The 23,197-nt window shown below is 37.3% G+C and overlaps 1 protein-coding gene across 1 annotated transcript in view; it reads right to left on the bottom strand.

Moving 5' to 3' along the window:
• Positions 1-1,342: 1,342 nt before the first annotated feature.
• ALDH1L2 (aldehyde dehydrogenase 1 family member L2) overlaps positions 1,343-23,197 on the bottom strand; it is a gene marked incomplete at both ends in the record, with an annotated part of 34,662 nt that continues 12,807 nt past the window's right edge. The window contains 20 exons of the mRNA XM_081997553.1: positions 1,343-1,398; positions 2,410-2,609; positions 3,764-3,869; positions 5,070-5,235; positions 5,984-6,082; positions 7,582-7,678; positions 7,917-8,010; positions 8,764-8,851; positions 9,234-9,339; positions 9,445-9,515; positions 10,199-10,349; positions 14,219-14,346; positions 15,474-15,593; positions 16,342-16,489; positions 17,332-17,423; positions 18,844-18,969; positions 19,353-19,487; positions 20,546-20,635; positions 21,547-21,648; positions 22,492-22,657. Coding sequence (XP_081853679.1) covers positions 1,343-1,398; positions 2,410-2,609; positions 3,764-3,869; positions 5,070-5,235; positions 5,984-6,082; positions 7,582-7,678; positions 7,917-8,010; positions 8,764-8,851; positions 9,234-9,339; positions 9,445-9,515; positions 10,199-10,349; positions 14,219-14,346; positions 15,474-15,593; positions 16,342-16,489; positions 17,332-17,423; positions 18,844-18,969; positions 19,353-19,487; positions 20,546-20,635; positions 21,547-21,648; positions 22,492-22,657 — 2,341 coding nt within the window. The remainder of the gene's footprint in view (positions 1,399-2,409; positions 2,610-3,763; positions 3,870-5,069; positions 5,236-5,983; positions 6,083-7,581; positions 7,679-7,916; positions 8,011-8,763; positions 8,852-9,233; positions 9,340-9,444; positions 9,516-10,198; positions 10,350-14,218; positions 14,347-15,473; positions 15,594-16,341; positions 16,490-17,331; positions 17,424-18,843; positions 18,970-19,352; positions 19,488-20,545; positions 20,636-21,546; positions 21,649-22,491; positions 22,658-23,197) is intronic.

Here is a 23,197-nt window from a genome sequence, read left to right as displayed (position 1 = left end):
AAGTATCTGTCATGCTCCTGGATGTCATCGTTTGTTTCTTAAGGGAACTGTGTGTTTTCTACACCATTAAAGTAAAATTTTTTTACATTGTATTTGCTCAAATACTAAACTTAATGTCATGGCTTGAAACCTGCAATTATTTACAGAATTTATTTTGAATCTCATACTTAAATCTATGGTGGTTTTTTAAAAATCTTTTTCTGTAATATTTGTGATATAAAATAACAAGGATTCTGGTCTTTCTTTCACAATGCGGCTTCTTAAAAGTAGAACGGGGCATGATTTCCTGGGATTAACTGATTAAACCATGAAATATTTTAGGGAGTAGGAAGGTTGGGAATCAAAGAATGGGACTGCTATTTTTAATGGGAGCCCACAGATCAGATTAAGCTTCTGGTGGAGTTGCACTCTCAGAAGAGTAAGTGGTCTTAGTAGGCTTTGTTTATTAGAGAAGGTCTCAACCTATGGAAAATTTCACCTATGGAAAATTTCCTTCAAACTGAAGAAAGTTTGAAAGCCAACATCTTAACTCAGTCATTTTACAAGAGATTTTCACATAGATTAAAAAAGAAAAAGTACAACATACAAAGTAATAATCATGCTGTATAAAACAGTGGTAACAGTCTATGCGCACAGACACAAGAAGTGATTTTAATCTGTTAATGTAGCCACCTTTCAAATGGCAGGCAGATCACACATTCCGTATCAACAAAAAGGTAGAAAATATTTTCAGTAACTTTAGCTAGATATGCATAGTTTAACACCAATGTTGAACTCTGTATGTACGATACAAAGATCATAGTAAGTGCACTTCCTTGCATTGATTTACTACTTATGGCACAAAGGTTTTCTGTACTGCTGAAGAATCACCAGAGCAGAATGTTTAATTGCTACTGTAAAACTTGAACTGGCTTATAGCAAAAATGGCATAAATGTATTTTAGTTCAACTTTAAGAGAAGCCTAATGACTAAGGATTTAAAATGATCATGTAAATATTATGTTCACACAAATAAGAAGTAGGTGTGAGAATTCATTCTTCAGTTGTATTTAAAAAGTAAGTCAAACCGTGTTGTTTCTTCAGGGGTATTGTGCTAACAACTGCTGCTGCATAATTTAAATAACTTCAGGTTAATTTCCAAATTCCTTTATCTTTCAGTGAGACTAAAATTTGGACCTGATTTATAGAAACTTATCCATGGAATGGGTGTTTCAGTTTGTTTGTGTTTTTTTCCAGTTGTAGCACTGCAGACAGCATATCCTGGGCATGGTATTAAATGCTTCATGGAGTCATTAAGATTCAAACTCTGCCAAAAGTTTACTTTCCAAGTGAGGCTTGTTAATTTAATATTCCACAGTGATAGCCTTGGTTCTAAGATATTCATGAAGAGCTTCTTCACCTGTGCAAGCACAATATTCACCAGTTAGAATAGCAGGTAAACGAGAATGTTTTCAGAGACCATAACTGTATTAAGAAAAAATTAAAAATGTTTTAGCCAATGTTTGAGTCCTTAAGGAACAATGGAAATTAATTAACTTACCCTCCCACTGGGATTTCCAGAACGGTTTGACAAGAAATGGCCAAACCCAACAGATGTGGAAAGAAAAAGGAGCTGGAATTTAACAAGCAGCCGCCTGGGTGGGACTGAAGCAGTGGCAGTCTCTAGCTGGCCACTGGGGGCTCATCGTTGAATTTATGAACTTCAGTTTGCCTATGCCAAGTTTCTAGGCAAAGAAGCTGTGTAAAAATTGGTAATATTTTTTTCCTGATACTATTACTCACTTTGGTTTCAGGAAATGTCTGATACTTGCTAGAGATTCCAAAGGCAAAAATCTGTTATATCACTGAAAATTTTTTTTCATTTTTCTTTGCCACAAGGCTTGATCTGTCTAGACTTGTAAGGTTTCTTTGACAGACCAGACCTCACTTTTTTAAAAATTGGTTCTGAAAATAAATTTTTTTAAAATGTATATAGCTCTGTGGCTGTTGGCAAATTTTGATGGCCTTTTAAGGCATAAAAAAGTTTTCCATGCTCTTACAATTTTAGAGGAGAAACTTAAATTAGCGTCCTTTCTGAGGGAAAGGAAAGAAGATTTTGGCCGATACCTTTGCTGCTGTAGGCTGTACATGGCTCTGGACAAGCTGTAATATGACTGCTCTGAGGGGAGTTGGAGAGGAATATTCTGTGAGCCCTAGCATTATTTAGCAAATGTACAAGAAGGACTGAACTGGAGGTATTGAGGCAGGAATATTGTAGGGATGGAAGAGTAACTAGATTACTGTAATTGGAGGAATGTAGGGAGATACGGCAAATGTTTTGCTAGATACGCTGTACTGATTGTAAAAATCAATGTCTTTTCATTGATTTGGACTGTCAGATGAGAAATGAGGGAGGGAGAGAACAACTTACCTAAATCTTTCCCAAAGCCAGATTGTTTAAATCCACCAAATGGTGCTGCCACATCAGTTTTGTTATATGTGTTAATAAAAACTGTTCCAGCTTCTAGCTTTTCACTGATGTAGAGAGCTTTGCTTATGTCTTTTGTGAAAACTCCTGAAGCTAAACCATATTCTGTGGCATTTGCCCGTCGCAGCACTCCATCAACATCCCTACAGGGGAGAGAAATTATTAGTTTCAACTAGGTAAAATAAACAAGTGATAGCAACCTTCCACCTTCAGTGTCAGTGAAGCACCTTTTCCCATGCTTGCTCTTCTCCACTTAGCTTTTTTAAAGACAACTAATTAAGGACTAATCTGTGTGTCAATCTGACAGATCTATGGAAATTCATACCCTTGCCTCAAACTTGTAAAGCTTGTAACTATACTTCAGTGGTTAAGATCTACACTAAGAAATGTCAAGGGAAAAGTTGCACAATGCATACCAACTTTGTTCAGCTACTGTACAGCTTGGAGATTAGAGCAACACAAAAAAGCTTGTAAAAAGCAGAGCTTGGCTGGAGACTATGCATCAGTTTTTGCTAAAATTTTGGCCACGCTATACAAGTTAATGGAGAATAAGTGCTGAAACTCAGACTTCTGTCGAGACACAATTTTCAGGCCATGTCCAGAGTGCTATTTTCTATTTGCATTTCATCTCCATATAGCTTCAAAAATCCATATTAATGTAAAACTTAAACTCAGTACAGTCCCTTATCGCCATGCTTAATTTATAGATGTGAAGGGTTATCTATGTGGCTGGTTCTTAACTGCATTATCAAACGGCAGAAAATGAAACCTGGTGGAAATAGTGATATGAAGTTTCTTTATAGGGTTTTAATCTCATCTGTGTGTAAAATAATTCCTATGATTTGGAATGAAAGCTATTAAAATTTGCAGTCTACAAAGTATACAGAGGGATTTTCATTTGCAACATTACACAACGCTATGCGGTCTTTTGTGACAAAGAGAAAAATAAGCGATTCCAATGGAAAAAATACACATTGTGTAATTTGATCAAGCTGTTGCAGTTACCACATCAACTTCAGTAAAAACATTTCACTGAATACTAAGACTTATTTAAGAACTGGCACTTAGGGTTGCATTCTATCCTGTCACACACTGCTAATAGCGTTAGCTCTATATTGACACGGAGCAGGACACCTGTTACTAAAAAGCGTGTTTTCTCAGAATTTAGCTGGAAGAGTATCTAGAGATTCAGACTGGTCTTAGAAGATTTAACGAAGTCATACGAAATATGCTATCATTTCTACACTTAAAGTGAAAATGAGAAAATAAAGTTTCTAACAGTAACCAGAGAACATACCCATTTTTAAATTTAGAAATCACCATCACAGGACCAAAGGACTCTTCCTGGGCAATATACATATGGTCTTCAACATCTGTGAATACAGTGGGTTCCATGAAGAAACCTAAACAGAGGATAGAGCATCATTTAAGCATGGTGGAAATGCTCTGTGGTTTGTATTGTCCAGGCCGCCTCTCTTCCATACTTGGAGGTCAGAGATATGTTGTGACTTGAAACAGAAAATATTAAGATTGATATGGATGAAGCATGAATGGAAATGCATGTGTGTAAGCACCAGAGAAACAGCAGAAAAAGAGCTAAAAGAATGGCCTGTATTGATGAGAGCAACAACACGTGCTGTTCCCCGCTGGGGCAGAAGGTCTGCATGCCGCAGCCCAGGGGACTCCTCAGGGGAAGACCCTGCACTCTGGCAGCAGAAGACCAGGTTACAGCATGTCCCAGAGGCCACTGTTTTTCCTGTTACCCAACAAGAAGATAGACTGTAGCCATAAAGATCTGTATTCCAAACAAAGGAAAACATGCCATGGGCAGCAACTTTGCCTAAGAGTTGCGGAGGCTGAAGTAAAGAAAATTCTGAGACAAAGGACCTCTTCATAACAACCGTTCATTTCTGAAGTGTGTAAAAACCTGTCCAAAACCTAGTTCATCGTTGCCAGTCAAGAACTGTGTAACTGGTGTTACACACAAATGATCCTGGTCACGTACACCTTGGTGGGAGAGTGTATTTCAGTGTGAGTGGGTAAAATCAACTTCAGAGATTTTCTACAATTGCCTCCACTTTCCATTTAGCTTTGTTACACTTATTTCATATAGTTACAAGTCTCCACTTTAATTTCAACTGGGGATGCAATCATTATGTTTTGAAACGCTGATGCAAACGTTTCCCCTTCATTATTGATAAAGCGCAGATGTGCATGAGAAAATATTACCTTCATGCCTTCCCATTAAACTTACTATACATACTCTTTAGAGAGAAAAATGGCTTCGAATAATAATCATACGCAGACTCTGCTAGCAGTTTCCTCAGTCCTCTTTAGTGTTTTGTTGATCTAAATGGATATAATTATACAAAAGGCCTCACCAACAACAGGAATAAATGAGCAAAAGATTCCCATATAGACTAGATTCTGATTCAATTTCATTCTCTTAAGGTAAGACTTGAAAGCCCTGTTCTCAACTGGTATCTTGGGCTTACCTCATGCTGTTCCCATGATAATGTTACTTCACATAATGAAGCAGAGACAACCATGTTGGCTTTTATTTAAAGTCTAAAAGTTCCAAACACCTTTGAGCAGTATTTTACCTGGTCTGCGTACTTGTCTTCCTCCATACACTAGAGTGGCTCCTTCTTTTATTCCAATTTCACAATATTGCAGCAGCTTTTCCAAATGTGCCTTGTGATTTTGTGGACCATGATCTGTAGATCTGTCAAGTGGGTCACCAATTTTCATCTTTTTTATTTCTTCTACCTATGGGTTACCCAATTAAAATGAAGTTACGTAACATAGCAGATAGTTGTTAAAGTGACCAGTGATTTGGGATGCTTCATTGTTTGTACTACAAAGTCTGGCTCTACGAAAGGGCTGGATTCTTAGAAGGTGGAATGCTCTTCCCTTTCTAAAATGAGGCTTTGTATGGTGTCTTATGTTTGATAATTTCTGGTTACTTCTGAAAGCTTTTGATGCTGTTTTCATGTATTCATTCTCTTCTGCTATTAAGATAGGCATGTAAATTGTTAGCTTTTACAGTAGTAAATGAGTCATCACAGCGATTTCCTGTTCTTGAGCTAGATAAATGAATTTTCTAGTGGTACAGTGTGGTGACTATTGGATTTTTAATAATGACCTTTGTATTATTCTAGCTACACTTCCAATTTGTTTTTTTTCTTTTTTAAACTTCACTGCAGTCTTCAATCACATTGACCTAAGTTCAGTAATTTTTTTAATCTTACTTTCCTAGGCAAATATGAAATATTACTTAAGGTACAGTATCTACCTTAATATCACTTATCTGTGCATAACTGATGAAAATATCTCCTTTCAGTGCCTTCCTTTTAACCCTGTAAAAAGGTTCCCAAGAAGCAACATTGCCTATCAATCACAAGCAATAATGACAATTTAAACAACTGAAAATTAGAAGAAATGCAGTGCATAAAACTAGTGGCTCTTTGTGCCATAGTAAAATATATGCTTAAACTTTAGTCCTGAAATATCTTACCACTTTTCTAACAAATTCATCATGGATTGATTCTTCCACAAACAGCCTGCCAGCTGCAATGCAGTTTTCTCCTTTGTTGAAATATACTGCTCCCATACCCTGATCAGGGAAAAGAACATTAACATTTATATGCATCCTTTTGTTCAGTCTCCCTTTCACTCTGTTCCCTTGGGTTGCATTCTATATTTGTGACCCTCAACGCCTAACGCTTTATGTAAATGGACATCATCAAGCCAACGAAAAAACTAATCTTGTAAGTGGCAAACACACTTCCATGGAGACAAATGGCTCAGGATGAACCCATTAGCACTGCTCTTTCCATTTCCATCAGTGTTCCACAGAAACACCTGCTGCAGCATCATAGAGGAGGTGGCTGGCAGCACGACCAGCGAATATAACACCGTGCTAATCCTGTCAGCAATACTGCTTGTGTCGATAGCCCCGTGTAATGGGGTGAACATTACCTAACTAGTCTGCAGAGAACCTCCTATTTGAAGAGTGGGGATTCAGTCCCCACACAGTTTGTTCCTTTTTATTTACCAAGAACTGATACCTGCCATTGTTTTTCCAGGGCGGGTAGGGAGGTGGGGGAAGGAAGAGCAGGACAAATAAAATTCCTAAAAAGTGTTTTTCTGGCAGCTGCAAAGGCCTAGGGTCCTGGCATTGGTAAGTATGACCAGGATCGCATGCTAGTTCCAACTGTGTGGCAAAAAAACATTGTTTCACCATCATTTAAAGCCATCAATGCCAGATATAGCTCAGGCCAATCTCCGCATCACCCTCTAACTTCTATAGCTGAGAACAGTGGCGGGGCCAAGCCGTGCGCTGACTGTGAAGTTTCAGCTTTTATTATTTTCCACATATACTTCACTGTGTAGTCACTCAGACTCTTGTCCTGCCAAAAGACACTCCAAAAATAGGGAAAGCATGTAATGGTTTCTTCCTGGTAGCAGCACCTTATGCTGGGTTAGGGAATTCATGGAATTAGCACTTTGGGTAATTACAGTGTGGAAGACCTTTGTTTCCTTCTTAGTGAGCAAACTGCATCTGCTGTTATTTTGATGAATCAGATTACCTGAGCAGGAAATAAGCTCCCTAAATCCACTGAATTTCTCATTTGCACATCTTATTTATGAACTTTAAAAATATTATGGCTGGTTGGTAAGGTGGATTATAGTGATTGATGGTGAATTAAGAAGAACTATATGACAATAGGGAACTCAATGTATATTTTAACTCACTTTCAGGCTTTTGTATTTTAAGTGCTTTTTTATTGAGTATCAGATTTTGACAAATAAATTTTAATGTGTTAACTTGGCTAGTGAAAATACTTCCCAGCTATAGTTCTTTGTTTTTTTGTATTTTCTAATGTATATTTCTTGTAGTACTGATCTCTGCCTTTTTGGTGCAGCATGAACAGTTTAATTGTGCTGGTATAAAGAAACATCCTGTAGAAAAAGTCTGTTTTCTAACAGATTGCATGATTTTTCATGCAAGGGCTCCCTACTTCAGTTTTTGGCAAATCACAAAGAATATTGCAATACTGTGAAGATGTATCACAAAGGCTTTGAGTATATTTTACTTTGAAGTAACATTACCATTTTTACAGCTCTGTCAAGTTCACAGTCACTGAATATGATCAATGGTGATTTACCACCAAGTTCAAGAGAAACTTTCTTCAGATTAGTGGCTGCACTGTAAAAAATATAAATAGTCATTTAAAATAGCTTGTTTCATAATTTCATTTGAATCATATCTAGTGAAAATGTATAAAACTCTATTTTCCAATAGTGACTTAGTAGAATTTTACATAAATGTAAGCAACTATATGTAGTCACGCTTTTCTATTACTGCTCCATGCACAATATAGCTACTAAGATACTTTGGAACTAGATTAAGCAGTGTTTATTTATGATTCTTTTGCTGTGAGTACCTCTTCATGATCTGTTTACCAGTTGGTGTTGAACCAGTGAATCCAACTTTGCGAACATCTGGATGTTCAGACAGGTGCTGCCCCACTAAGCCACCTATTGGGGTGAGGAAAACAGTTTAACTGGAGAGTACATAGGCAATTTTTACTACTCCAGCAGCAGCGCTGTAACACAGAAAGAGCTAACAGTACGTCAGTCAAGTACAAATAAATCCTTATTTATATTTACAGCTTTATTTATATGACTATGAAAAATCTCATATTAGTTAACTTGGATCACATTAGTGCCTCTAAGTTTCTCCATCTGTCTGGACTAAAGTACTTCCTTCCTAATATTCTACTGTAGGTGGAATAATCTAATTTGTAATTGCCCCATATAGTTACTTTGTCACTTTCCTTCCTTAGGGGAAAGAGGAAACAGTGACAGCAGATAACACGGTGTGGACCATGACTTACCTATAGTGACCAATACACATCTTACCAGCTTGCTCTAGGTCTCACGGTCACGTTTAAATACTTCCAAGTGATGATATGATTAGGAGAAAAAATGAAGTTTTACGATCAAATGAAATGTGTTTCTCTGTAATACATTCTTTTTCAGAGTGTTCATGCTATTTGTGTGAACTTGTAAAGAGTGTAGGCTGACAGCTTTTACCACTAGCTGGAGCCAGGTGACATAAAGATTTTTCCAGTTCTGTTCTGGAAATATGTGAAATCGCTCTATGACATAGATGCAAGCCTACTACCTATGAAGACACATGCACTTACGTAATAGGTCTTCAAAAATATAAAATTCACCAGTTTTAGCATGACCTACTCTTCCCAGAAAAATGATTAGTTGAAGTTTTACCTGAACCAGGAAGAATATTTATAACGCCCTTAGGAAATCCAGCTTTAGCTGAGAGTTCTGCAAACTTCAAGGATGTCAGAGGTGTAACCTAAGTAGAAACATTCAGATTAGGTCTCCTGTTTTAATTTAAATGTGTGGTGATATCTTTTACATTCAATACATCTTAATTTTGATGCAATATTCATCTTCTCACTCACAGTATTGACAAATTACAAGTGATGGTTTCCCATGGAAAAGAATTCCTTCTTGAAAATGAGAGTAGCATCTGAGCAGAATTGAAGACAATCAGTACCTTGTATCATCATGGCAATTTGTATTATACTTGAACTTTAAAACATATGATGCAGTCAAACCTATGGGTACATATGACAGATCAACCTATGGGTGAAATCCACTAGATTGCCTGCATTATTTTGCCTGAACAAATAGTGGAGGACCCGAGTCATCTGTACATTCCTTTTTCTTTTTACCTGAGCTGGCTTGAGTACAAGTGTGTTGCCTGCAGCCAAGCATGCTGCGCTTTTCCATGCAAGCATCATCAGTGGGTAATTCCAGGGGATAACAATTGCACAGACACTTAAGGTAGGGAAAAACAGGGAAAGATTAGAGTTTTGACAGCAGCTTTTGAATAGCTTTTCTGTATTTCAAGGCTGTCACTAAGAAGAAAAAAGTGATACTTACCCTATTGGCTCTTTCTTAGTGAATGTTAGATTGTGGTTTGGCCGGGCCTGATTAATTGGAATTGTAGCACCCTAAAAGACAGAGGAGGGACAAATCTTGGTACTGTTCAATAATTTTTATTACAAATATATGTGCTATATAAGTATGTTTAGGACAGCCATAGAGTAGGCTTCAAAAGCAGAGGCATTTTTGCATCTGAGGAAGGAGTAGAGATTCTTGTACTGTATGATTTCCTACTATGGATACCGTAGTTAACTCGTGATTTTCAGTTGGATGAAATAAAAGCATAGATAGCAAAAGTATGAAAGAACATGAAGTGAGGATCTGATGCATGAAAAAAAGCTGAACAATATTCTTGATTGTGGATCTTAGAGATACTTGAGGAAATGCTGTTCAACCCGTGCCACGTGCCGTGCCATCAAGCAAAATCACCAGCCTTGGTCAGAACATAACATAGCATGAGTCTGCACTTACCAGCACGATGACCACAACGACATTTTGCTCCATGAATAATTAAGAGCTGACTAAGAATGCATATCCACTGTGACACCTTGACTGATTTCTTAGACATTTAGACTCACATTCTAATCCATATGCTCCAGCTGGAAGCAGACTGTCCTTTCGTATTGCCAGGGAGACCCTTTTTAGGTAAAATTCTAAATTTGCTTTATTTTTTGATTCCTTGATTATTTTGCTAACACTGCTTTTTGGCACTATGTCAGGGAAAAAAATAAAAGTGTACACGTTCACTTGCCTGAATTTTGTCACACCATCCAGCGAAGTATCTGAATGTTTGCACAGACATTCCAACATGGGTCTTCAAAGCTAAAGTGTAGACAGCTCCTGAGTCAATAGACTCTATTGTTGCTAACTCTTCTTGATGTTCTTCCATCAGGTCTGCAAGTCTTTAATAAAAATATTGCAAATCCACATCAGAGAGAAGTGACATCTAACCACTGACAGCCTAAAATGATATTTGGTATGGCAAAGAACTGTAATTAAAATAGCATTCCCACCAAATTTGGAGGTGGAGCACTGGAGCCAGAGCTCATTTATATCAGTAAGAGCTTGAACAATTGCCTGTTAAAGTCTGCAAATGTCTTCACATTGGCTGTAGTAGACACTGCATGAAGACATGAACTGTGAAGACTTACCTGATTGTTCAATTATGGTTTCATAAATAAAATAATACTTAGAAAAGATGTAGTCTTTTTCTGTTGTACTACAAGGAGCCAGTTATAGAATATCAGGCCAGTAAGTCAGAAAGCAAATACACAATAACATAAGAAATGTCAAGTAATCAAAAATACCAAGGAGGGATACTCAGGATCCTAGCTTAAGATTTGAAAAATCTAGCTTCATAATGCTGTTTTGTATTGTCTGAACTTGGACTAAAATACTTAAATGTTAGATGCTTCAAAGGCACCCAGATGTCCAATGACAGAGGTCGTAAGCTGCAATGCAAATTGAATATTATATGCCTTGGTATATTTGAAAATCTGGCCCATGGTCTCCTTGGGCCTCAAGTTCTCCATCTGTTAGATTTATGAAGCAACACAGTGAGGTGTCTGACAGACTGTGGTAAGTATTATTGTTAATAGTAGCGATCCAAGTGCCTCAATAATGCGTCTGCACAGACAGATACCTATACTTACAAGGAGCTCTTGTAATTTTAGTGGCCCCCTGCTCAGGCAGAGAGGTCTGTTTGCATGAATGAATGGTTACATTCAGTCTTAGATCTCTCGCACGGCAGTGAAACAGATGCATCAAAGTTTTTCTTAAGCTTCTGTCTGTGGTTTAGTACTCAGACATATAATCAATGCTCCCATGTGATTTTAAGAGCTTCATCAAGTGCATTTTAGATCCTGTAAAGATCTAAAGATCTCCTGTAAAGAGTATTCAAAACTGGGTGTGAAACCTATTTTTCCATTATCTAAATTCTGCCCATTTAAAGCATTTGCAGAGATGTGGAAAAATGCCCTTTAATACCTGTTTTAACTGTATCTTGGAGACCCAGCTACAGGTCAGGACATCATCAGCAGAGTGTAAAAGAACAGATATAGCATGTCAGGGACAAAGGAGAAGGGTCCATTTAATGCATGCTTAATATCTTCTATTAATAATTCCTTAAGTCAGAGTAGCAGAGCTAGGGGCTTTAATGGTACAAACCTTCTCTTTGGTTCAGCACTCAAAATCTCTAGTTTGAACAGAGGCCAGAGAAAAGGGGGCCTTGTTTGAATTAAGGTGGACCAGAGAAAGTCTTCATTCATACTGGGAATGGTTTGCAACACTCTGGTATAGATATCCTAGAGAGCCAGTCACCTAAACATAGAAGAGTTTAATCTGGGAATAATCTATGCAGTGTAGGGGAGTTACAGTTTCCATATGCCTAACATAGCTATATTTGCAAATCTTTGCAAGTGTAAAACACAGAGTAGTAGTTCTAAGACCTTAAAAGTTCCTCTTCAGGGCAGAGTTAACTTGGACTCACAAGCACTCTACATTCCTAACACAAATTAAACTCAAGTTTGTACATGCTTTGAATCTGTGCATACTTGTGAAAAATTTAAGTGATCAACTGTACTTAATTTTAATTTGATTTCTGACTCTCCCATTTTCTGTTATGATGACTACTCAGCTTTTTTAGAGTCCTGCAGGCCTTTTTCCAAGACTTGGTTACATAATTTATGAGACAAGCAGAATTTTCAGGTTTGCTTTCATTCTCTTTTGCTAAGATGCCTGCAATGTCTTGTAAAATGTGGCATTTTTTCATACTTACTTATTTTTAATTACATCTACTTAGTTCATAAGGATATGGTAAAAGAAGGGAGGGAAATTTACATCCAAAGCATTCAACAAAGTAAAAGGTCTTACAGTTATATTAACATGATAACAAATGATCTGCTGCATACACCACAGCAGGACACAGACCTATCTATCCCAAGTGCAGCACCACATTTCCCCCTGCTCCTCTTCCTTAGCTGCCAGAGCACAGACATGCAATGGATTCTCAACACCTTCCTGTCTTGCTAAGCTAAACCCTTATGATGACAGGGTCATCTTCTAGTTGCATATTCCAAACCTCTGAATCAGATAGATCTTCAGTTTCCAACTCCTCACAGATGCTATGCAGAGAGAGTGACCCACTGCTGCACGCAACCAAACGGAGACTGTTATTTTGCCTTGCCATCCGAATGCATAGCCTGTTACCATCTTGCAGCCACTGTGTAACTGATTCTTCTTCTGCTGTGTATTCTGATGTCCAGGTCTAGCTCCTGGCATAGCACAATAAAGGCTTAATATAGCAGTAGGTATGGGCACACTACTGAAGATTTTATTTTTTGAAGGTGAAAAAAAATCCTTCTCTTCTCTATAGATAAATGTGCAGTCTCCTCAGCATAATCAACTTGGCCAGGACATCCAACAGTAATGTTGATGGGCCTGCAGACTACACCCTGCAGAAGAAAGTTGTTTGATATACAGGATCTACTCCTCCATGAGTTCCTTGGAGCAGGAAGTTTCAAGTCTAGTCAAGATCTTAATGTCCTTAAAGCCAACTGCTATGTCAAGCATGGTAACTAGTAGCCTTCCATCTACTGAATAGGAACAGAATTTGCCTAGTACATCTCCTCTGTGCTGACAACTGATTTTCCATCATCACATTAGCTAGATGTGAACCTGGGGCATTCAGGAGTAACAATCTGCTTCTTTACTCATCTCTACTCTTATTATTAATTTGCATCTCCTAGAACTAAAAAACGGTGAAAGCTCCATGAAAGAGGCTTTGTTTATAGGGAAGCTCTGCAGCTTCTAGTCATCTCAAGTTTACAAGACAGTGTTCTCCCTGTGCCTGCTGTCAGGCACCAGAAGCATCATCCTGCGTATGGAGAATCCATAGTAATTGGGCTTTTATTATTAGCTGCCTCCAGTATCGCTCTCGCGATATCTAGATAGCATGATCATCTTTCCAAGATCACCTCTTGCCCTTCCAAGAATCAAAACTCATGAATAAAATACCATTCATTCAGCAAAACCTGTTTATCTTCTGAAACAATAACAACACAGCCAAAATGAGAACAGGCATTATCTAGGGTTGACACAGTGAAACAGATACAAAAGAGAGTTGGAAATGTCTCAGATAAATATACAATTCAGCATAGAGAATTTCTACACAGGACAATTCTTCCACAACAGACAATAACACATCTCCTGGAGTGAGTCTTTAGCCAGGTGAGAAGTATGCTGGGATATGATCCTGGGACATCAGTTATAGTCTATTTCAAAAGTAGAGGCAATGTGGCTATATGTTTACTGTATGGAGTGTAGATGCAGATACACAAGGTCAAAAGTCTCTGCCTACCTAACATAGGTAGACTCTGCCTTTAAAACTTAGCCTTATTTATACAGAAGGATTTGGACTTTACAAGGTAATTTTCAAACCTTGCAACAAAAAACGTACAGATTAAATAAAGTCATCTGGTGTTTAAACAATGTTTTTGTCAAATTCTTTGTTTCCATTCATAAATAATAATTAAAAAAAAGGTGCAGTGAGAGATCACAAGGCTCTTCTCTGCCACAGGAAAGGTTAGCCAGCTGAGACCTGAGGCTGGTACACTGAAGTAAATTAGAGGGTGAAAAGATGGCTAGTCTGGTTCCTCTGACAGTGGGATTATGGATATCCATCATATTCAGAAAATGTATGAAACAATTCTTCAGAGGAACAAAACGATAAGATTTAAGAAAATGAAACAAGCACAAGCTGCCCTTTACGTACCTGTACATGAGTCGTCCTCTTTCCCGTGCATTCATTCTTCCCCATTCACCATTTTCAAATGCCTCCTTCGCTGCTGCCACTGCCTTGTCAACATCAGCCAATGAAGCAGAAGATACACTGGCTATTATCTGTCCAAAGGTAACATTGTGTTAGCTCACACTGGAAGGCTGGGATGCAGAGTGTTACTCCTTCCTCCTAAACTGCTTGACTGGGTATAAGCAAATTCTTAAGACCCTTGGTCCCAGCAGTTATCGTGGGTGCGTCAGGCTGCAGAATTTGGTGGACGCTGCAGGGACTCAGATGCCTAGATCTTTCTTCTTCACAGCAAGGTGCATTGTCCCACTGGATTTCACCCTCTCTTTCCATATGTAAAATCAATGTGATATTACAAAAGTTGGAAGTCTTTATGTGTGGTATTATGATCTAATATCTAAACATGCTCAAATGACTCCTGCATGTTCCATTTCTTAGGAATGGAGCTTCTGTTACCATAAACCACCATATACACACAGTATTTTATGGTGATTGTGTTCTATAAATACACACATTGTAAATCCTAATACAGAATTGCTATGACGTTTATTCCATTCTGTAATGAGTTTCAGGAAAAGTACCACAGTCTGACTTCTGATGATAGTGGAATTTGTGGCACTGATTTCAGCAGAATTTATTTACTCCAGAATTAAATGGCAATTACATGGACATGAGGATCACTTCTCTTCTTTATAATTCATAGTTATGAGTTGCTCAACCAAGATTCAGTAGTTCAGGACTGAAGTGCAACTGTATGTATTTTCCTATTGAAAAGTCATTTTTCTTACTGGGAATTTAAAGGGACTTTTAAAAGTCACATTTGCACAAAGACATCAGATTTGTAAAAAAAGTAAAATAAATACTGAAGTTGACGACTGACAATATCCTAAAAGAAATACTTCTTTAGCAACTAAACTTCAGCCATTTTTATTTGCAAAGCTAAGCAAGAATGAAATCAAGGTAAAACATACAGCTGGGTATGGAAATTGATGTAATAGCTGAAGTGGAAGTAGGTTATGTTTGCTGTGCAGCTTGACTGAAATGGAAAAACTATAGAACATACAAACTGAGAAATAAATTCAAAATTCAAATGATTTCTAGGGGTTGTTTAATGTGTACTGTATGGTCATGAAATTAACAATATTCAGTTAGAGTTTTAGATTTTTTAAGAGGCAAAGAAATTGAAATAAACTGGTATTGATCATATTTAGAAATTACTCACTGATCCATCTGCTGGATTTATAGTGTCATATGTTTTTCCATCATCAGCATTTATAAATTGCCCATTTATGAAACATTGGTATGGCATATTCACAGTCATGTTGTTCACATTTTTTGAAACCTAAGAGTAAAATAAACAACAAATTAGTTTAAATTTTTAATAACTGAAAATTTAATGTAGCTTAAGAAGCTTTTGATATCTGCAGCCAATATCCAGATGCATTTTAGGATGTACATATGGCTGTTAGGAGTGGAAAAAGGGGTAAAAGGAAATGGAAATCATATTCTTCCTGCATGCCAATGACCATACTTTGAGATAGTTAAGCTGATTTCTATATGTTTTATCATTAGATTGCCATGTTCAAACCCATACTAAACCGTGGTTAAGTCTGGCCTTAGTGGACTTCAGTCAAATGTATAATTCCCAAATTCAAGAAATCCTGACTTGCTTAATGACTTTAAAAAAACCACAGAATTCTCCTTTCACACAATTTTTTTAAACACATTCTTAGGAGAAAAATCTAACACTGTTTGCCTCAGAAAGTAGAAGGTCTAGAACCATTCTGACTGAAGCATACTGGCTGGACAGTGCAGGGGAGTTAGGAAGATCTGCCCATGTGTCAGCTACTCTATTACATGTTCTTGATCTCCTGGTTTCTGGAACAATGTAAGTGACATTATATATATGCTTCCATTACAAAATGCAAATATATAAAAGTTCCAAAAAAAAGTCACAAAGAAGAGTTTGTATGACCAAATATTTGTTTGCTTTTCCTACTGTATCAAGCAGTCTCATAACATACGTTATCTACTTTCCCCCCCAAAACCCAAGAAAGATTAAGCAATAAAGGCAAAATAAAAGGTCTTACATAATCAATGGCTAACTCTTCTTCTTTGTCTTCTCCTCTGAATTTTTGGACAGCCAGTTGAATGAAGTCTGCAAACTTAGTGGCCATATATACATCTTCATTCTGTAGTTGAAGTCCACTATATTTCTGTTTGATCTCTTCTAGCATTCTAAAAATTTTGAAGAAAGAATAAGTCTAATTACAAATGAAAGAATTCTTCATATAATTGAATCATTAGAAGGTTGACAGGGATCAAAATTGGGCACCAGTTTGTATGTATGTGAACACGTGTGTGTGTACAGAAGTGCATTTTACTGAAATCTGTTGGTTTAATTGGGGGTGTTATGGAAAAGAAAATGTCAGTTTTGGAATACTTTTAGGTAAACTTTTGGAAATAAATGACAAATAGAATATAGTGATTGATAAAACAGTATGTGGAACTACTCTAACAAATATGTGGAGGACATTCAGAGCTCTATGAGACTGATAAGTAATAAGGACAATAATGAGTTTGTTAAAAAAAACAAAACTGAAATGCAGGTTTTACATTTTGGCCTGGAATATCTGGGTTGCTGAAAGAAGGTAATGGAGGTGACCCAGATGAGGATGAACTCAGTGCACTTGTAAGCATGGGCTCAATTCTTGCTGAGAAAGGCTCCTCTTTCCCTCTGGGGAGTTCTTTGCTCAGTTTCCCTATCAGCCCCCTGGTCTTGAGATACCTGCCACTGCAGGCAGACAGGTTTGAGCATCACCATGCTCCCCCATGTGGTTGATGTTCCTGAAGTTAAGGAGAATTTTCCTTCAATAGAAAGAGCAGGATTATGTAAATATCTCCTAGTTTGGGGAGCAGAACCATACCACACTTTCAAAGGTAGGAAAGGGAATAGTTAAAGTATTGAAAAATACAGGGGGATTTTTTTTAACACTATGTGATCAACCCTGATAAAAGCACCATGACAACTTTGTTTCCATTACCTTTGGCTTCAAAATGTTATTTCGAGTATTTTTTACCTGACAACATGCATAGAAGATGCTCCAGATTTGAAGAAGTCTGTGGAATCCTCAATTACAGCAACATTGCTCAAAATTCCCTTCCAAATAGCCTAACAATACATAAAAATAATGGAAGCAATAATGAATAATCCTCTAATAGCAAGAAGTATTTATCAAACTGTGTTTTCTATGGTATCTGTGCATACAACATGTATTATTTCAAAGGATTCTAAAACTGAAAATTGTTTTAAGAGGGTCTTGAACTGTGTAGAGATCTGCTGTTAGCCAATAAATTTTTCAGCGTAATTAGCTTATAAAAAAATATTATTTTGCCCATGATAATTTCACTTAATCAGGCAAGAAACCTGAATGCTACAATGCTAATAATTTTCAGGCCCATTTTTTAAAGAACTTTATCCTCCAATAAATAACTTCCCATTGTATTATAGAATACATCATTAGAAGAGGCAAGGACAGCCTGGAGCACTTTGTGACTGGACTGATGGCATTTCTGGCACCTGGGCAGAGCTGAGAAGCAGTTTAAGCTGCATGCATGAGATGGATATTTCCGCTAATGTGAATAGTGAAATAACTGGTAACGTAATATTTCAATTAATCATAGTTAGGTTTCAGAGTTAGCAGGTAGTGTCACGAACTGAAGAGTTTATATTTCTTTTTGCTATTGTCTCAGTCAGTCAATAGCTCCAGGCAGCTTTTAGGTTGCTGGCAAGCAGGTTCAAGATAATCTTGAAGCAGCAGTTTAAAATATTAGTGCATCAAGATGCCTGACCTGTGCCAAAAGTTATTGACCCTCTAGGAGAGTTAGCAGAAGGGAAGACACCTATGATTCACTTGGTCTGGTGCAAAACTTTAATGACAAGTGTGGCTTTCAGCTAAGCCCCTGACACTCACTGCAGAGGGATGGATTACATGACAGGGCAGCAAAGCACCTCTCTGGCTGTGAGAGCTTTCTGCCCCAGCTGCCCGATTGCTGCATCCCTCTGCCAGCTAGTCCCTTGTGTGTGGTTGTGGCAGAGGAGAGACAGCGCACACAGGTATAGGGAAAAAACCGTTGCTTTTCTCTTTCAGGCTGCTGTTCTAACACTCCCTGGAGCTTGTCCAACAGAACCACTCTGCGCACATCCTAGTGAGTAACACCACAGTGAAGAAAGGATTTCAGAACCGTCCACGTCTGTCAGTATTGAAAACCCCACTGTTGTGAGGTGAAGGTTTGTTTTTCCTCGCTCCCACCTTGATCATTCATAAATATTTACCATAACTGACCCTGAAATCACTCTCTTTGTATCACCTGTATCTGAAAGAAAAATTTCTAAAGTGACATGCAAGTACTCCAAGGAATTTCCAATTCTATCTGAATCAATAACTGAAGATTCAACTCCATAATCTTTGAGTACATTTTATCAAAAAACAGCTTGCATGGATAAATAAAAGATATGTCATGCCTATAATGAGAAGTATGTAATGCTTTTGTCTGAAGTAATATGCTACTAAAGCAGTGTATTGAATTACCCTAATATCTTCTGCCATCTTTTTCTCCTCTTCTGTAAGTTCTAGGGCAGTTGTTTCATCAGCAGAGAAGTATTTAGATGCAGGGATCATTTTTCCATCCCCAAATTGCAGATTTCTCACTAGTACCTGAAAAATGACAGGATATGATTTTAAATTATCTGGGAGGCAACACATCCTTGTGTGAAGAGTTTTTAGACGTTAAAATGGTTTCTGAAATAGTAAAATAAATGGCTTGCATGAAAACTGCTATGATGCAGGTAATTTAGGCCACTCTTACCTGTCTTTCAGATTCCCTCCCAGTATTAGTACATGTTAATCCATATTGGAAATGAGTATGGATTGAGTGAGAAGCAAAACATGAATGTCTTCTCTATAGGATGGCAGAAGATTGATAAACTCCAAGCGCATTAGCCGTCTGTCATCAGCAGCTGGATTTGGATAGCCTGACAATTGCACTTCTTGCTAAAGTTATTCCATCCATGCTCATGTTTGCCAGGGTGATCACTTACCATCTTCCCATCATTACCAAAAATGACTAGACCATTCTTGGTTACAAGTCCAGGTCTTGAAGCACCTTTTATTGCCAGCTCTTGTCCAGCAGGCACTGAAGCATCAAGTAATGATGATCCATAAAAAGTAACCACCTAAAAATAAATGGAATTACAAGTGCACAGATTCTAAACATGCTCTAAAATTCTAATAATGAAAAGATACTGTTTTGAAGCTTTAATATAATATAACTAAAATGTAAGTACCTACATATGGAAAACATGTTACAACATTATTTCTGTATCTTTACAACCCAGGACATGTAAAACTTCACAAGCTGCCTAAACCTGCAAAGCTGCTTAGCTGTACCAATGTGCACGCTGGAACCAGTGCAGAAAGGGAAGCAGCTTTTGTCAGGGCATGCCCAGAGTGAGAGGCCAGCAGAAGCCTGACTATGACTGGGGGAGTGTGCCTCTGCCCCCAGGCTGGCAATGCTGAACACTGCCTCTCTCTTGGGCTCTTCTGTTCTTCCTGGGCTCTCAAATCAGCAACAGCTCCTGGACATTAGGTCAGAACCAGGCTTTTGGAGCAGCCTACCAGCAGATGCATAATAGTTAAGTAACAAAAACTGCACATCACAAGCAGGAAAGATAATGTGATTTCGATCAAATGTATAGTACTTTTAATACATTGAAAGAAAGTAGTTGGTTTTGGATAAAAGGAGATGTATTTATTTCTGTAAATGATGTAGGCCCAAATCTCTTTAAAATAAAACCATCTCTGTTATTTCAGTAGCTCACAGTGTTTCATTTTGCTGTTAATACTGTGATGTTGCCCACTTCACAGCATGGGTTGCATTATACTGTAACGAATGCCTACTTCCCAAAACGACTGGCACAGTCTGGTTCTACCCTTCTTACTTATTGCTTTGTATCATGCCCTATTATTTTTCCAGATATTGCTCTTATCTTTCTTTGAATTAAATGTATCTATGATTAAAAAAAAAAAAATCTTAACTACTGTGTTCTGTACATTTGTTTAGGTGCCTGTTCTAGATATATACAAAACTTACAGTCATCAAATGAGAGCTACTCCAATGTAACTCTCATTTGTATTCACCTGTATGCAGACACCTTTAGTTTTATAATTAAAAAAGGTCAAAAAGAGAAAAGAAATAGAAAAGAAGAATATTCTTCCGGTTTTCAGAGCATACCTGGTCATCTATTGTTGCCCATGCTCCAGGCACTTTATCATGCCCTCGAATCCAATTGTGCAAAGCTGATGCAGGTTGGTCCCAGGAGATCTAGGAAATCAAGACACACCAGCTAATTCTTCTCTGTTTAGGTATAAATCAAGTTAGTAATGTTTTCCTGTATAAGAATTACAAATTCTGCCACCTTCTCCTTTAGCTGTTCGTTTATTTAAAAACACAGAAACAGTTTGGTCTAATAAAGGAAGATCAGTAATCTCCAGATGGCGAATCATCAAAAACCTATCAAATGGGATGCTCTTAGCACTTCTGTGTTCTGTGTGGTCTTTCTCTTTTCATAGATTCTCATTCCCACACTAATATAATGAAAATATAACTCTTGCTACTAAGAACTAATTCAGAAATAATTAATACTCTTATTGACAAATTTAATAAACATAGTATAAATATAAATAAGTGTATGTCTGGGGTATCACCTTCTGCTGAAAATGATCTATTTATTGATTGGATCCCAAGTTCTTTAATAAATCTACAAACTTTTATTAAAATACTTTCTAATCATTTACTAACCCTTTATAAATTGTTTCATAAATTGAATCCCTACTACAACTTGCAATTCCCACAAGAATTTGAGGAAAAATGAAATAATGTCTTAAGGATATCATGTATATTTTATATATAACACCAGTGAAAATGTATTCCTTTATCTTTGCTGTATTGTGAGTATATGTACAAATGAATTACAGAAAGTATCAGAATAGCCATTAAATAACAAAACTCAGGTACCCAGCATCCTTCTTAGTTTAAGCGCAAATAATATTTAGAAGCAAGTTATAAGCCAATGAGAATAGTTTTACAGCAGGGAGATTAAGGTCATTCACTCCAAGGAAGCTCCTTAGATATTATATTAAAGGGATGAATAAAAATATCCTTTAGCAAAGCTATTTGTTTCTAAGGTAAGTCAGGCATTGAAATATGATAAAGATGATGTTATTTAACACTACCTCTGCATTTTCCTTTTTCTGGATCCCTTCATATGTTGCTCCTTCTTTAGGCTGAGGTATACGAGGGGCCTTACCATCAGCAATTAGATGCACAGCTTCCACCTAAGTGAAAAAGTAACAGATTTAATGTTAGCTTGGTTCACCTTTTTTCCTCAGTCATACCTCTGAGTGACGGCAAAAGACTTTCTGCCACAAGGGGAACTGGTTTATTTTTAAAACCTAGTATTTCCAAAATCTAAGGGACCAATACTGTCCTGATTAACATACATGCTTAAACTTCTTTGACAAAAGAAATAGCCTCAGAAATTTGATGGGAGTATGTAGTCACCAAACACATAGCAGCTGCCTAAATTCTGCAGGACCAGAATGCATCTCTGTATGGTGACATTCAACTCTTTCCTTCTTCTTTTTGCAAAAAGCTATTTCTCTGCATTTAAATGGAGAGAGAAAAAATTTCTCTAACAATGCATGCTGAGTATTTTTTATGCATTTTCTTTTCTTAATTGTACAAAAATACAAAAAAGGACAAGCATACAAAATCCAAAGCCAATCCACCAGGGCTCTGAATTTAAAGAACCTTCGCCTTTTATTTTTCAACCTCACCCCTAAATTTCTGTTCTCTCTGAGCCTTTTAAAAATTTCATCTTGTAAAAACATACAAGAAATCTGTGAGAAGAGCTACATTCCAGACAAATTCAACTTCTTGCCTTCTGTGGAAACGGGATATGCTCTGCCCACTGCCAGCAATAAATATTCTGAGGCTACTTCCTCAGCTGAAGCAGCACAGCTCCAGTGAAGTCTAGGATTTGGCTGAGCACCACAAGTTCTGTCTTTCCATACATGGAAAGATGCATGCATCTTGTCTATATTTCCTTTACTTTCAAACTCCAGGAGATGCTTTTCTTCTTCTCATAAAATGTTGATATTTAGTACAGCTAAACATACCATAGCCTTTATTCCTTCCGGGAAGAGAAACCGGTTATACAGGTCATCCACAGTATCGTTTTGGCCAACATCACATTCTCGCTGCAGAAGTATTGGTCCAGTGTCCAAACCCTCATCAGCCCAAAAAATAGTAAATCCTGCTTTCTTATCTCCTTGAATTAAAGTCCTGGACATAAAAAAAGCCTTACAGTAAATACAGACAGTATGAAAGTAGTCAGGAATATCAACCCATCTGTTATGTGTTCATTTACTTTAGGTAGATAGAAAAGAAAAGCCTAACTGTCTTTAATACTACCTTTATAAATGTTTTTAATACATTGCTCGCTTCATAGTCAGGAACTCACAGTTTTGATGTGTGGTTTCCACAAAGTGACATAAGAAATGCTGCAACTAAATTCAGGGTGTCTATCACACAGTTCATTGTGAAAATTGTTTTAAAAGTATTATTAGTGGTAAGACACACAGAGCAAAAGTTGTGCAATAGTTATGACGTAATTTGAAAAATGGAAGCATCTAGATAGCATATTATCTGAATAATTCATGGTTGTTTACTGTAATTAGCTAAGCTTCACAACTTACTGTAGATCGGCAAGGAAAGTACAGTTGTTGCACAGCTGAAAAAGAGCTAAACTCAGAGTAGAAAATGATGGATATGCAAGTGTTTAAGGACAAGTTATTAAGGGAATTTGTATCCAGCCAGATTCTC

The sequence above is a fragment of the Phaethon aethereus genome (genome assembly GCF_964289735.1).
Source record: "Phaethon aethereus genome assembly, chromosome: 1".
NCBI classification, from domain to species: Eukaryota; Metazoa; Chordata; class Aves; order Phaethontiformes; family Phaethontidae; genus Phaethon; species Phaethon aethereus.
The sequence above is the reverse complement of the archived record's forward strand: the minus strand, read 5'-3'. Positions and strand labels throughout refer to the sequence as shown.